At 45.7% G+C, this 12,627-nt stretch overlaps 1 protein-coding gene across 1 annotated transcript in view; it reads left to right on the forward strand.

Moving 5' to 3' along the window:
* The window catches only part of LOC135387858 (protein still life, isoform SIF type 1-like), a 166,889-nt gene that overhangs the window by 23,069 nt on the left and 131,193 nt on the right, over nucleotides 1–12,627 (forward strand). The window contains exon 9 of the mRNA XM_064617029.1: nucleotides 1,044–1,393. Coding sequence (XP_064473099.1) covers nucleotides 1,044–1,393 — 350 coding nt within the window. The remainder of the gene's footprint in view (nucleotides 1–1,043; nucleotides 1,394–12,627) is intronic.

Genomic DNA, 12,627 nt, shown 5'->3' on the forward strand with positions numbered 1-12,627 from the left:
AACGGGGAGTAATTGCAGCTTCTACTCCCCTAGTCTACAATTACTCCCCATTTTAGTCCCCTAACCCAACATTTAGTCCCGACATTTACTCCCCAGGACTGCAAATTGTCACTAAACTTCGCGAGGTCTCCTGAATGCAACAGTCTACGTAAATATGTGCTCTTGGTCAGTTTGGACGACATAAGGCTGTATAACTCAGACAACGTAGCAATTTTCCAGCCACACAGAGTAAGAAACAGTTAGCGCATCTTTCTTCGCAAATTGTTCCCTAGTATGGCGCAAGATTTTATATCACTCGATATATCACGGTTGACGGTTTGCTTCAAAGTATTTTCATGCATGCGCACCAATTATGTACCTGTGACTCTTACAACAGCGCGTGAAATGCGGTCTTCACTCTGTGACATTCACTTACTCCCGTGCATTTACTCCCGAAAGGGACTATTTTTTGTGGCAATGCAATTACTCCTCAAAAGGAGTAAAAGTACTCCTTTGTTTCTTAGAGTGTACTGTACTGCTCTCTGAAACATTTCGTGTGCTCCCCGTAAATGCTGGTGTTTCCATCATATGTCATCGGTCCGTTTTTCCATGTCCTGTAATGATTTATGATTCACGTTGACTCATTCCCTTTTGCTTCTACATGTATCTTGCCCTGTCTTACGTGAGGAAAGAACAAAGTGAACTGTAGGAACTGTACTACTCTAAAACAGCCGTACTGAAAGAGTCGCAACGTCAACGTAGAATTCGTTGACAGAAAGAACCACCAGTAGTCCTTCTTCGGATATTTTGCCTCCTGCATAACGCCCCCGCTTGTCCTGTTTCAAGCTGGTACGAAAATGATGTCCTTCCAGTCAATACTCAACGAGTTGATGCGGCGCTGTCCTACTAGTCTCATCAGCCTTCGTCTTTGAAGTCCTTGCAGACTCTTGCTAAACTTTTGCCATTATGTGTTCTGTGCACAGTGATCTTGGCCAATCCTCTGGCCGCTATTCAGGGATGTCCTTGCCGAACCTCTCAGCCTTGGCGTCCCATTTGTCCCTCAGGTCGGAGGCCGGTCGGCGGAGGAGCCTGGAACGCGGGATCGGTGTCGACCTGCCAGACGGCTCTCCTCCGTCGGACCACTTCCTGTACGATAACCGTTGCTACGCCACGACCCCGCCAAGCTCTAGCCAGAGCGAAGCGGGCTCCGATGACGGCGGTGCCGACGAAGGAGCCGTGGGCCTCGCGTCGACAACGGCTAATACGTCCCAGCAGCAGGAACAGTCCCCGACCAGTCGGCTGTTGATGGAGTACGAGACCCACTTAAGGAACGCCCTGGCCAAAGGGTTGGACGCCGAAAGCTATAGTTTGCACACCTTTGAAGCACTGCTCACACAAAGCATGGAGAACGTCGGTGAGTACATTCATTTGTCCTTCGTTTGTATAGTTCACATTGTGCGTAAGAAGGGACAAGCAGTTCGCGAAAGTGCACGGTGCAGTCGGTCTACTCCTGTGTCATCTTCAACACGTGGTGCGCGACGCTGTGCAACAAGGCGATACCGTTAAAAGGACGTCACTACCTGCTGGATGAAACAGGAAAGAAAGAAAGAGAGAGAGAGAGAGAGAGAGGGGGAAACAATAATTGGCTCATTTTCCCATGAAGATCTACTCCCCTTTCCCCTTTCTTCCCCTTTTGCCCTCTCATCTCCGGTAAATGGTCACGCTGTGCCCCTTGAACTCCAATCACACTTAGCTACACCTTGTGCAGCCTCCAAAATGAGGACTACAGTCTTTTCTGTTTATTTCGTACGTTTACCTTCAAGTATGCCAGAAACAGATTTTAAATAAAACAATTCATCACTGTATATAGTTTCAAACGCTAAGAAAGTTTGTGTGTTTCCAACTCATTCGGCTTCAATCGTCAGAATAGCCTGACGTCAAACCAGTGCCGAGTTGTGTGTATTCGTGCGACCTTAAGTTTGTCATGTCACCATTCTTCCGTGTCAATGTTCTCCTGTGCCGTCTACTACTTCGACTAAATCGTCGCTCTGTCCCAATTAACCACAGAAGCATCCCAACCTTCAAAACATGACTTTTCAAATGGATCTACTGAATACCGAGTAATTCGAGCAGACCGTATGAGTAGTTTACAACCAGGGGCGGATTTAGAGGGGGTCCGGATGTTCTGACCCCCCCCCCCCCCCCACTCCCCCTCAGAAAAATCCTGGATCCGCCTCTTTACAACGAGCACCATAGGAATCTTCTATTTCGTCAATGGATATTTTTTTTTTCCTGAGATGTGGCGCCATCTCGAATGGCGTCTGGTACTGGCTGGAAATAAACGCACGTGACGAAACGCAGTTTCGTTTGCGTGTCTTTCATTCCAGCATCCTGAGTCTGCTCGCTTTTTGAGTATCCATCTTCAGTTTCGAGCCCGGTTTCTGTACTGCTTCTGTCTGTACGAAGTTTGAGTGTTTGCTTGATGTATGCGACGTGACCCTGGAGCCCGCCGAGCCATTCCACGCTAGACCAATGAGCTATGCGCCCCTGCTTCTTGGACGTAGTGCAGCCATACTGCATTAAATTCCGTTCGTTATCGTTCTTGGGTCCTTTCCCTACATTTTTTTTTAAATGCCGAAACCCGGGAAGCATAGCCTCCTCATTGACGGAAGGACTGCACAGGAACTGGAAAATGGTAGTATCGTTAGCGTAGTAATGGTTCCGGCATGATGGTTCCCCGGATGTTTTCAGCAGGGACGAGAGTCGCCGCGCATGCGCTGTTCGTTCTGAGAATAATGATCCATTACGCAGGAACTTTCCAAACTACAGGGTTAGTCGAGTAAACGCTGCACATTTCGATCGTATTGTACAAATACGAGACTGGGTTTGGCCCACCCCAAACTATGCAGACTGATAGCCATTTGTCCGAATTTTCATTGGAATTTTTTGTAAGCGCTATGGTCATGTAGAAAGAAAATTAAAAAAATCGAGCAAGATCTCGCCCCCATGCACTTCCAATGGCCTATAGACCTCTCCCTCTTTTTGTAAACAGATGACGTCAAAAATGTTTTACAGCGCCACCACTTTGGTAGACTTGAACTACGCTCGAAGCTATATTGGGGCGAACAAGGCTTGAGGGGATTACGATGGTCCCTGAAAGGGGGCGCGACCTTCCGTCCTACTTTTCCTTCAATAAACCTCTACCCGAGAAACGTCATCATGACGTTGGTAGACAGACTGAAACCGAAACAGATCGGAAGGGGAGGGCTGGTTTCCACGAATGAGCACTTGTTCGCTGCCTCCTATTGAAAGAAAAGTAGGACCGAAGGTCGCGTCCCTTTCAGGGATCATCGTAATCCCCTCAAGACCGTGGCTTTCGGGCTCGACCTTGTTGGCCCCATAGCTTCGAGCATAATTCAACTCTACCAAACCAGTGGCGCTGTCGAACACTATGACGTCATTTATTTACAAACAGGGAGAGGTCTATAGGAGGCGGCGAACGACAGCCCATTCGTGGAACCCAGCCATCCCCTTCCGATTTGTTTCGCTTTCAGTCTGTCTACCAACGTCATGATGACGTTTCTCGGGTAGAGGTCTATTCCGCACAAACGCCGCCCCTTTTTTGCTTGTGTCTGCTTCGCATTCGCATCACTTCACATAGGTGGCGCTGCCTGTTGTGACGTGACATGCCTGTTGTGACGTGACATGCCTGTTGTGACGTGACATGCCTGTTGTGACGTGACATGCCTGTTGTGACGTGACATGGCTGTTGTGACATGACATGCCTGTTGTGACGTGACATGCCTGTTGTGACGTGACATGCCTGTTGTGACGTGACATGCCTGTTGTGACGTGACATGCCTGTTGTGACGTGACATGCCTGTTGTGACATAACATGCCTGTTGTGACATAACATGCCTGTTGTGACATAACATGCCTGTTGTGACGTGACATGCCTGTTGTGACGTCATGCACCCACCTTCTTGTTCCAGTCTTGTTCTCCTGTATGTTGGCGCCACCTGTGTGTGGTGAAATGTAAGTGAAGCGCACACAGGAGAAACTAGCGACTTTTGAGTGAGATAGGCCATAGAAAATGCATAGAGTGACATTTTGCTTGATATTCAATTTTTCTTCTACAGGACCATAACGCTCACAAAAATTTCCAAACGAAACTTCAGACAAATGGCTACAAGTCTGCAAAGTTTGGGGTTGAAGAAACCCAGTCTTATATAATAATGAATATGAATATTTATGAATAATAATAATGAATATTTTTACGATGCGATCGAAATGTGTAACGTTTGCCAGACTATAACCCTGTAGATAACGCAGTTTAATTACGAGGATATACTTCTTTCTCGTAGTTTTATTCGTACTATCGCTTCGGATATTATACATTATACTCCGATTGCTTGTTCTTCCGTGTGCTTCCCCCGTTTGACTGACCACCATCAGCTCAAAGTCAGCCTGTATAGGTTTTTAGGTGTCACTGCCTATGCCGTGATGTGTTGCACCATACAATCGGTCTCGTGCTGCTTGTGGGTATCCAGTAAAAAAAAAAAGAAATAGAATAAAAAATGACGAGACATTTTCAATGTTGTACGGGCGCCTTTTCTAAATACTAGTATTCCTTCTGCAAGACTGCTGTTGACTGGAATGGTCTTCCCCTGGGGGCCGCCATCATCTCTCCCCTCCCCTCTTTCACCCTCCCCTCTTTCACCCTACCCTCTTTCACCCTACCCTCTTTCACCCTCCCCTCTTCTCCTTCCCCTGGGTGCACCGTGCCGCCACGTGAGAGAAGGTTGACCGCACCTTACCCTACATCATTACCCTACCCCCTACCTTACCCTACATCATTACCCTACACCCTACCTTACCCTACATCATTACCCTACCCCTACCTACCCTACCTATCCTACCTACCCTACCTACCCTACCCTACCTACCTACCTACCTACCTTACCTTACCTTACCCCCCCCCCCCTCCCACCCGTTGTTAGCCGAAATAACGGATCATCAAACGTTCACCAGCCCGTATCCTATCTGGTAGCCTATTAATTATCAATGCACTCACGAACATGTGTGTTGTTTTTGTTTTGTTTTATATTTGTTTTTTTTTGTATAGTATGCGTGTATTTTACAGCGGTAGCTGTTAACGGGAAGGTATCGGACAATCGCTGTGGTTGTTATCACAGAACCGTCCGCTTCTTCTTTCTTCTTCTTCTTCTTCCTCTCTGTCTCCTTCTGTCTCCTTCTGTCTTCTTTTTCTGTCTGAATTGACTGTCGGATTCGGTGATCCAAAACAAGTTAAAATAATCTAAAGCTAATAAAAGCAGTTTTGACATATACTCAGAGATGGGTACGTTGTCCCGGGAAGTGTCCCGCTTTTGTCCCGATTTTAGTATTTTTTTTTTTGTCCCGCTAATCCCCAGCTCTACACATCATCACTCACTTCTCGGATCACTTGGCGGTACTCGTCACTCTAAAGTAGTTGCGCATATATCAGTGCCATATATAAAAGTGTCAACATCCACACATAACAGCTACCGCTGAAATTCGCGTTACCCAGTCGTAACCGTCCTGTGTCCCAAATTTTTTGTTTATAGTGTGTGGATTTTCATCTCGTCTATACCACTCCCCCACAGAGTGCCCATAAGGACATTTGAGATATTTTGGATAAATAAATAAAATAAATACACGAACGAAGTATCATACTTCGGTCTATACTTGTGTCACAATAATCCTTGTCGAGTGATCGTAGTCCTTGCACAACGCATGCTTTGTCTCCCACGCTGCGACCCATAACTACCATAACTGGCTCCGCAAACGTGATGGATACGGACATGCCCCAGACGCCTTGGCCGCGAGGTTTGGTAGCTACTAAACCACCGTGAAAGACGGTGTCTCGAGGGAGTGCTCCGTGCGTTCCTTAGTAGAGGCTCGGTCAATTTATAGCCTTCACCCTTTTCTTTTTTCTTTTTTTTCTTTTTGCGTGTGTGATCGTTAGAACACAATGATGCTTAAAGAAAAACAGAGGCATGGTAGGTTTGTGCTTGGACTTCACTGTGCTGGAAATGACTTTCACGAGCAGCAAAAGTCGGGGGCAACGCATTGTTAGTGAAGGATAGACTATTACATATAAACGGATGCTGCGGCTATCAGAGTGCAGTTGCAGATTCTTTTGCATATATAGTTAAACAGTAATAATTGCTTCTATTCTGTGGTTTGCCGAAACCGATCAAGTTGTTGGGGTAACATACATCAAGGGGTAGGGCAGTACAAATATGGTGAACCGTAGAAATTACAACTAGGTCGTTCTACGTAGTTCACCGTAGTACAACATTGATAAAAGGGAAGACATACGACAGTATAAGGCAGTGTAGGAAAGATAGGATATATTTAAAAGGCATTACAAGTAAGGTAGTGTACGGTAGACATAAAGCAGTGTGGAATGCAGTGAGGCGGCCGGCATCATTCTCAGTCTATTCGTAGCTGAGGCAAATGAACCTCAAAAGGTGGCGCTTTGCTGAACGAGGCTGTTGGTGCCGTTAAAGCAGCAGAGAAAGGGTATTTACGATCATCCGAAACCCCGCTTAATTAATCGAGCGATCAGACAAAATAACATGCTCGCCGAACGTTCTGTTATCGCTCCGCAATAGACGACTTCCGAAAATCCCGGAGAGCTTAACAGCAGTGATGGCCACTAACTACTTCTACAGTAGTTTAACTATAACTACTAACTACTTTGAGATTGAGTAGTTTAACTAGTAGTTCAACTACTTTTCAGGGGAGTAGTTAAAACTACTTCTTCAACTACTGCAATGTAGTTTAACTACATCTATAACTACTTAACGTTGTCCATCAACACCAATTCCTTGTAGTGTTCTTGGACACCTAAATATTAATCACAAGCAATGATAAAGTTTGGCTCAAGCCATTGCTACGATCGCCAAATACAAAGCTTGCGGCGAGATTCTTTCTGTGCCTGCGCGATAAACTAATTTGCAGAATTATTTCACAGCAAATGAGGCTTACTGGACAAGCATTACAAGTTTTAGTATACATGCACGACACAGTTGCTCTGCACCTCCGTTCTCATCAAACAAGTAGCTCAAGGTAAAAGTCGGAAGCACAAGCGTGCCGTAAAGCTTGCGGCAAAATCGGAAGTGGTTGGCGCCTTCAGTAACCTAACTACTGTAGTTAACTACTTAAAATAGTAGTTTAACTAGTAGTTGTCGCTACATTTTTGCAAGTAGTTGATAATTACTTTTTAACTACAATCAGGTAGTTTAACTAGTAGTTTAACTACATGTAGTTAACTACTGGCCATCACTGCTTAACAGCGCTTTTCACTATATGGGAACTTGCTGGGAACGAATTCGCAAAAACGTTCTAAAAATATCGGCCCGCGCGGAGCGACGTGACCTTGGAGACGCAACCCGATCATGCTGCCGTGACGTAACAGGCACAGTGTGACGCCGGAGACACCGTGAGTGGCCTACCGGATTGACCCTCCCACCGGGTCCTCCCCCGTCATAGAGTTACGTCATCCTCACGGGATCGCTGAAGGAGTTGAGGGTTCCTCCCAGTTCAGCTCCCAGTCACTGTCTGGGTGTTTTCCCTCGGGTTAGACTTTCTAAGCAAATATCGGCACACTTTCTTGTGAAGTCTGCCCAGGAGGCACGATCCCCGGTGCAACATACCGCTACACCGGCAGGCAGATCGCTCGTCAATAAGACGCCGTGTGTGCTTGATTACAACTTCCCTGCGGGAAATCGGACGTTCTTTTTTTTTTTTCCTGCGGCTTCTCGCCTAAAGAAAGCGAAGAGAGCTCTTAATCCACGTCAGCCCGGAATCACAATGCATCGGGAGACGCGCTAAAGCCGCCTCCTTCCGCGCGGATGATAGTAGGCAATAACAAGTGTCACACGTCCGCCCATTGAGTGGGAGGGATCGGGGCGAAATTTACGACAGCCGGGACGATATCGATGGGGATTCTGTTTCTCCACGAGTCCCCCGGGAGACTTTCCGTGCGGGAACATTTTTTTTTTTTTATGGGGTGTCGTCTGCTGTGATTATGGGGCCCCGGATGTACGCGCGGGAAATGGCGCTCGGAAGCTTTCATTTCCTTCCCAGTGGAAACTTAGACGTTATTATTAACGGAATGGAGTGACCGTTTAAATAATGTCCGAGAGTTTATTTCCATGGCGGTTTACTTTTTAAGCGTTCCTTCGGCGATTTGAGTACAGACGCTCCGTCGCTGGGGATATAGCTGCGAGATGTGGTTGCTCGGCGTTAAATTGAGAGGCATTAGGTGCAATATCTCAGAGTATACTGCATCGATGTATGTACCGCATTCCAGTGATGGCCAGTAGTTAACTACATGTAGTTAAACTACCCGATTATGGTTAAAAAGTAGTTATCAACTACTCGCAGGAATGTAGCGTGCAACTACTAGTTAAACTACTATTTCAAGTAGTTAACTACAGTAGTTAGGTTACTGCAGGCGCCAACCACTTCCGATTTTGCCGCGAGCTTTACGGCAGGATTGTGCTTCCGACTTTTACCTTGAGCTACTTGTTTGACGAGAACGGAGGTGCAGAGCAATTGTGCCGTGCATGTGTACTAAATCTTCACTTTTATCACTGCTTGTGATTCATATTTAGGTGTCCAAGAACACTATAGACTGTTGTCTATAGTGTTGAAGTCATGAAGTTTATCTAGGGAATGACGTATTTTTGAAGACCTGACGCGATCCACTGATTTTTGGCGAATTAAAGTTTGTCAGATTTCGAATACATGGGAGTCTATGGGAGACGCAACGAAATCGCTTTTCCCGGCACGCTCGCCGGCGATATTTGGGTCAAAATGATGTCATGCCCTACAGTAACAGTCGGGCAATTGATTGGAATCAACAAATTTGACAAGCTTACTGCAGTTTTCCAGATCCCTGCGAATGAAAATAATGGCTTTGTCGTTTGCTAGCATGTTCTGAACGCTGGCGCCGATTACGTTACTTCATTAAAGCCCGTGAGGAAAGCAAGGCGAAGAAAACAATTGCAGCCAACTTTCTCCGGAAGCGAACGTTAACTAGACCGCATGAGTCCGCCTTAAAGGTACTGTAAAGCAGCACCGATCAAATGTCATTTAGTGTAGCTATTCGATAGTCCAAGCCACTAGGACAAAAACTGCGCAAGTTTCATTCCAATCGACGGTGTAATTAATTAGAAAATTACAATTAAAGAATACGGGCAACACTGTACTAGGTATTCGAAATGAATCCGTACTCCTGACACATACGGCGGCAACCACATTGCATGCGTAAACACTGGGCCCGACATAACAATCCACCATAAAATCCGCCCCTGCAATCCACACAACAATCCACATCTGAGGATAAACGGATAAGCGAACTGAAATGAAATGCTGAGCCGTTGAAAAAAATGTGTCAGACGTTCAAGAAGCCAGACAGCGTCGGGACTTGTTTTTCACGGAGGTTCACAGAGAGAATTTGTTTGTTCGAAAGAGGCCGCGAACAGAAGGAGCGCGCAGGCGCAGCAGAGAAGTAGGGAGAGCCTCCATCGAACAGCGGACAGCGCTGGGTTACTTTACAAAAACAGGGGTTAACAGGTTAAACTGTTAACAGGGGTTTCAGAATGCATAGGTAAACAGGAAAACTAATAATATGGTTACTAAAATAACGAAGTTCCGATGTAATAGTGTGTAATACCAATTTTCAGTGTTGCCCGCTGTACAAGGTGTTGTTTGACACCAGGCGTTGCACCGCTCCACTACGCCGCATCTTTCATGGCAAATTAAAAATATTTATAGCGCGTTGTCGGTCGTATGGTTCCGCATATGGTATTTAGAAGCAAAAAGGTCTCTAGTCACATCACCGGCATATCATTCTTGTCTACTGCTTTACAGTACCTTTAAGTTATAAGTTACCGAAAAAAAAGAAAGAACTTAGTTACAGTAACGAGCTACTTTTAACGACTTACCTCGAACTCTGCATTTCGACGCCATTTCGGCTATTCCGCAGGTCTACCTGGAAAACAACCAGCGCCTACAGCGTTTTGCTTTTTCGTTGAATCGTTATTTTCTCCTCAAAGTAGAGGAAACACGGACACAACGCAAATTGTCTCGATGAAAAGAGCAGCTTGGCCACTGTGCCGTCGCTCGTGATCACAGGTTGTCTCGCGACGTAAAGCCCCGGATTATTTTGTTGCAACACTCTGACAGCGTGGTCGGCGGGCGCACACGAAAGCTGCCTAACGATGTAGAAGAATACCAGGATTCCCAGGTGCTTATAGTCTCTGCAAGCTCCGCAGCGTGGCAGTGAGCGTTTTGGAGAGGCAGCGTCTCATTCCTTTTTTTTTTTTTTTTTTTTGTGTGTGAATATGTCGTTTTACAGCTGTAGCTTTTTCCCCGAACTTCGGTTGTTATTGTCTATCCCCGTGGCAACCTTCCATCGTCGAAAGCTCATCCAAAGAGCTCTTCTGGTCTTTTACAAGGTCGTCGACCCGCAAGCGCGACTATAGGAACATGTGATGCCTAGCAACAACAACTAATGTAACTGTTCTCCCCTTCCACTCCCTCTCTCCCTTTCTCCCTCCCTCCGTTTTCCCTCTTCCCCGAGCAACATGCCTCCAGCATAGGCAGGCAGACCGCTCGTCTACCCAACGTCACCCCCACCCTCCTTTTTCGGCTGTTAGCGGAGATACGATAAATAAAGGACGAGAAAACTGCGACTCATCGGAACGCAATAAACTCCGAAAAACATAATCCGAATATGCAAAATAAATAAATAAATAAATAAATAAACTCCGAAAACCGGGAATCCTAATTGAACCTCTGTATGCAATAAGGGGATAAGTCGATTTATCCCCTTTTTTTTTTTTTTTTTGCTGCAGTGACATCTACATACCAATATGTACCTGCCAAAGATAATTTCGGATCTTATTGCAATTTATTGGCCCGCTACAGGAGGGTATAAGAAACGAGAAATGCATGTGTATCAATAATGGGACGGACAATCAAATCAGGCCCCTTTTCTCGGTTTGAGATTTTTCGACTTATCCCCTTATTGCATACAGAGGTTCAATTATAACCTATAGGCTATTCCTGCGCCACTGAACTCCAAATCGTCATCATTTGAGTGGAATCAAACAAACGAACAAACAGACCTTGCAGACGTTATAACACAACCTGTGCTAAAGTAAGCTGGCCATTTCAGATCGTGTCGTGTTTGTCTTGCAGCCTTCGTGTCTCGTGCTATATCACATCCAATCCCGATCCAATCGAACCTAGCCTTACCTAAACATCACAAAGCCTCAACTAACATAACTCAACGCAATCCATTCCAATGCGCAATCCAACCGTATAAGCCATGTGTAATCTTTGTACACTACGCCCTTACGCTGTATACAGGCCTTAGTTGCTCGTGCGCCAGAAAAAAAACTGCAGTCATCATCATCATCATCGTCATCATCAGCTATATACACGGTGTTTTTTTTATTTATTCGTTACAGATTTTTTTAAATATGAATAAACTGCGAGAGCAGCGAAAATGCCACTTGCGCAGGCGTGTTATACTGCCTGGCGAACGTCCTGTCGGAAATAGTAGTTTGTAACTACTAGACGACTAATTAGCTAAAATTAATGAACTTGTTAATTAAATGTTTTCTGAGAAATGCTAGATAGCAGAGTTGGAGCCAGTCATTATCCAAATCTATCGTCCTCGTTGAACACCCTGAGAAACGAACGAACTTTGAGACATAAATATAGATCTCTCCCCAGTTGTAAACAAATGACGTCATAGTGTTCGACAGCTCCACCAATTTGGTAGAGCTGAAGTACGCTTGGTGGGAGTACGATGGTCCCTGAAAAGGGACGCGACCTTCGGTCCTACTTTTCTTTCAATAGGAGGCAGCGAATATGTGCCCATTCTTAGAACCCAGCCCTCCCCTACCGATTTAAATCGGTTTCAGCATGTCTACCAACGTCATGATGACGTTTCTCGAGTAAAGGTCTGTTGCAGAATTTGGCTACGCTAAATGAGCCGGCGGAACCAGAACTATGCACTACTCGAGCGCAGAATGATCGACGGGCATCCCCCGTGAGTGGGTCACGTGCTTTGGAGCGATGGAGCTGATTGGAGTAGCCCATATTTTAGTTAAGGTCGTGTCGTTTCTACGCTCGAGAAGTGCGTAGTTCTGGTTTCATTTGCACAGCGAAATTTGGCAATTTACATCTCAACGTACGTTCGCTTTTTCAGAGTGTTTAATAAGGTCGATGGACTTGAACAATGACTGGCTGCAATTCTGTTATCTCCCATTTCTCAGAAAATATATAATTCGTAGGTTAATTAATTAATTGTAGCTAATTAGTCGTCCAGCAGTTGCATACTGTGTCTTGCGGGATACCCGCCTGGCCACATAACCCGCCTGCCGCTGCTCTCTGAGCTTCTTTATAAAAAAATCTGTAACGAATAAAATATAAACAAATAACGCCCTGTATGCTTCCATCTCGTTGTGCACGTCCCTTCTACCCTTGAACGGGCGTGTTCTTGCATTCCTAACTGGAGTACCCTCGAACCCCGGCATTCCGTTTCTCAAGACACCCTTGAACCCGTGTACCTTTCAAACC

The sequence above is a fragment of the Ornithodoros turicata genome, chromosome 3 (assembly GCF_037126465.1).
Source record: "Ornithodoros turicata isolate Travis chromosome 3, ASM3712646v1, whole genome shotgun sequence".
Classification (NCBI taxonomy): Eukaryota; Metazoa; Arthropoda; class Arachnida; order Ixodida; family Argasidae; genus Ornithodoros; species Ornithodoros turicata.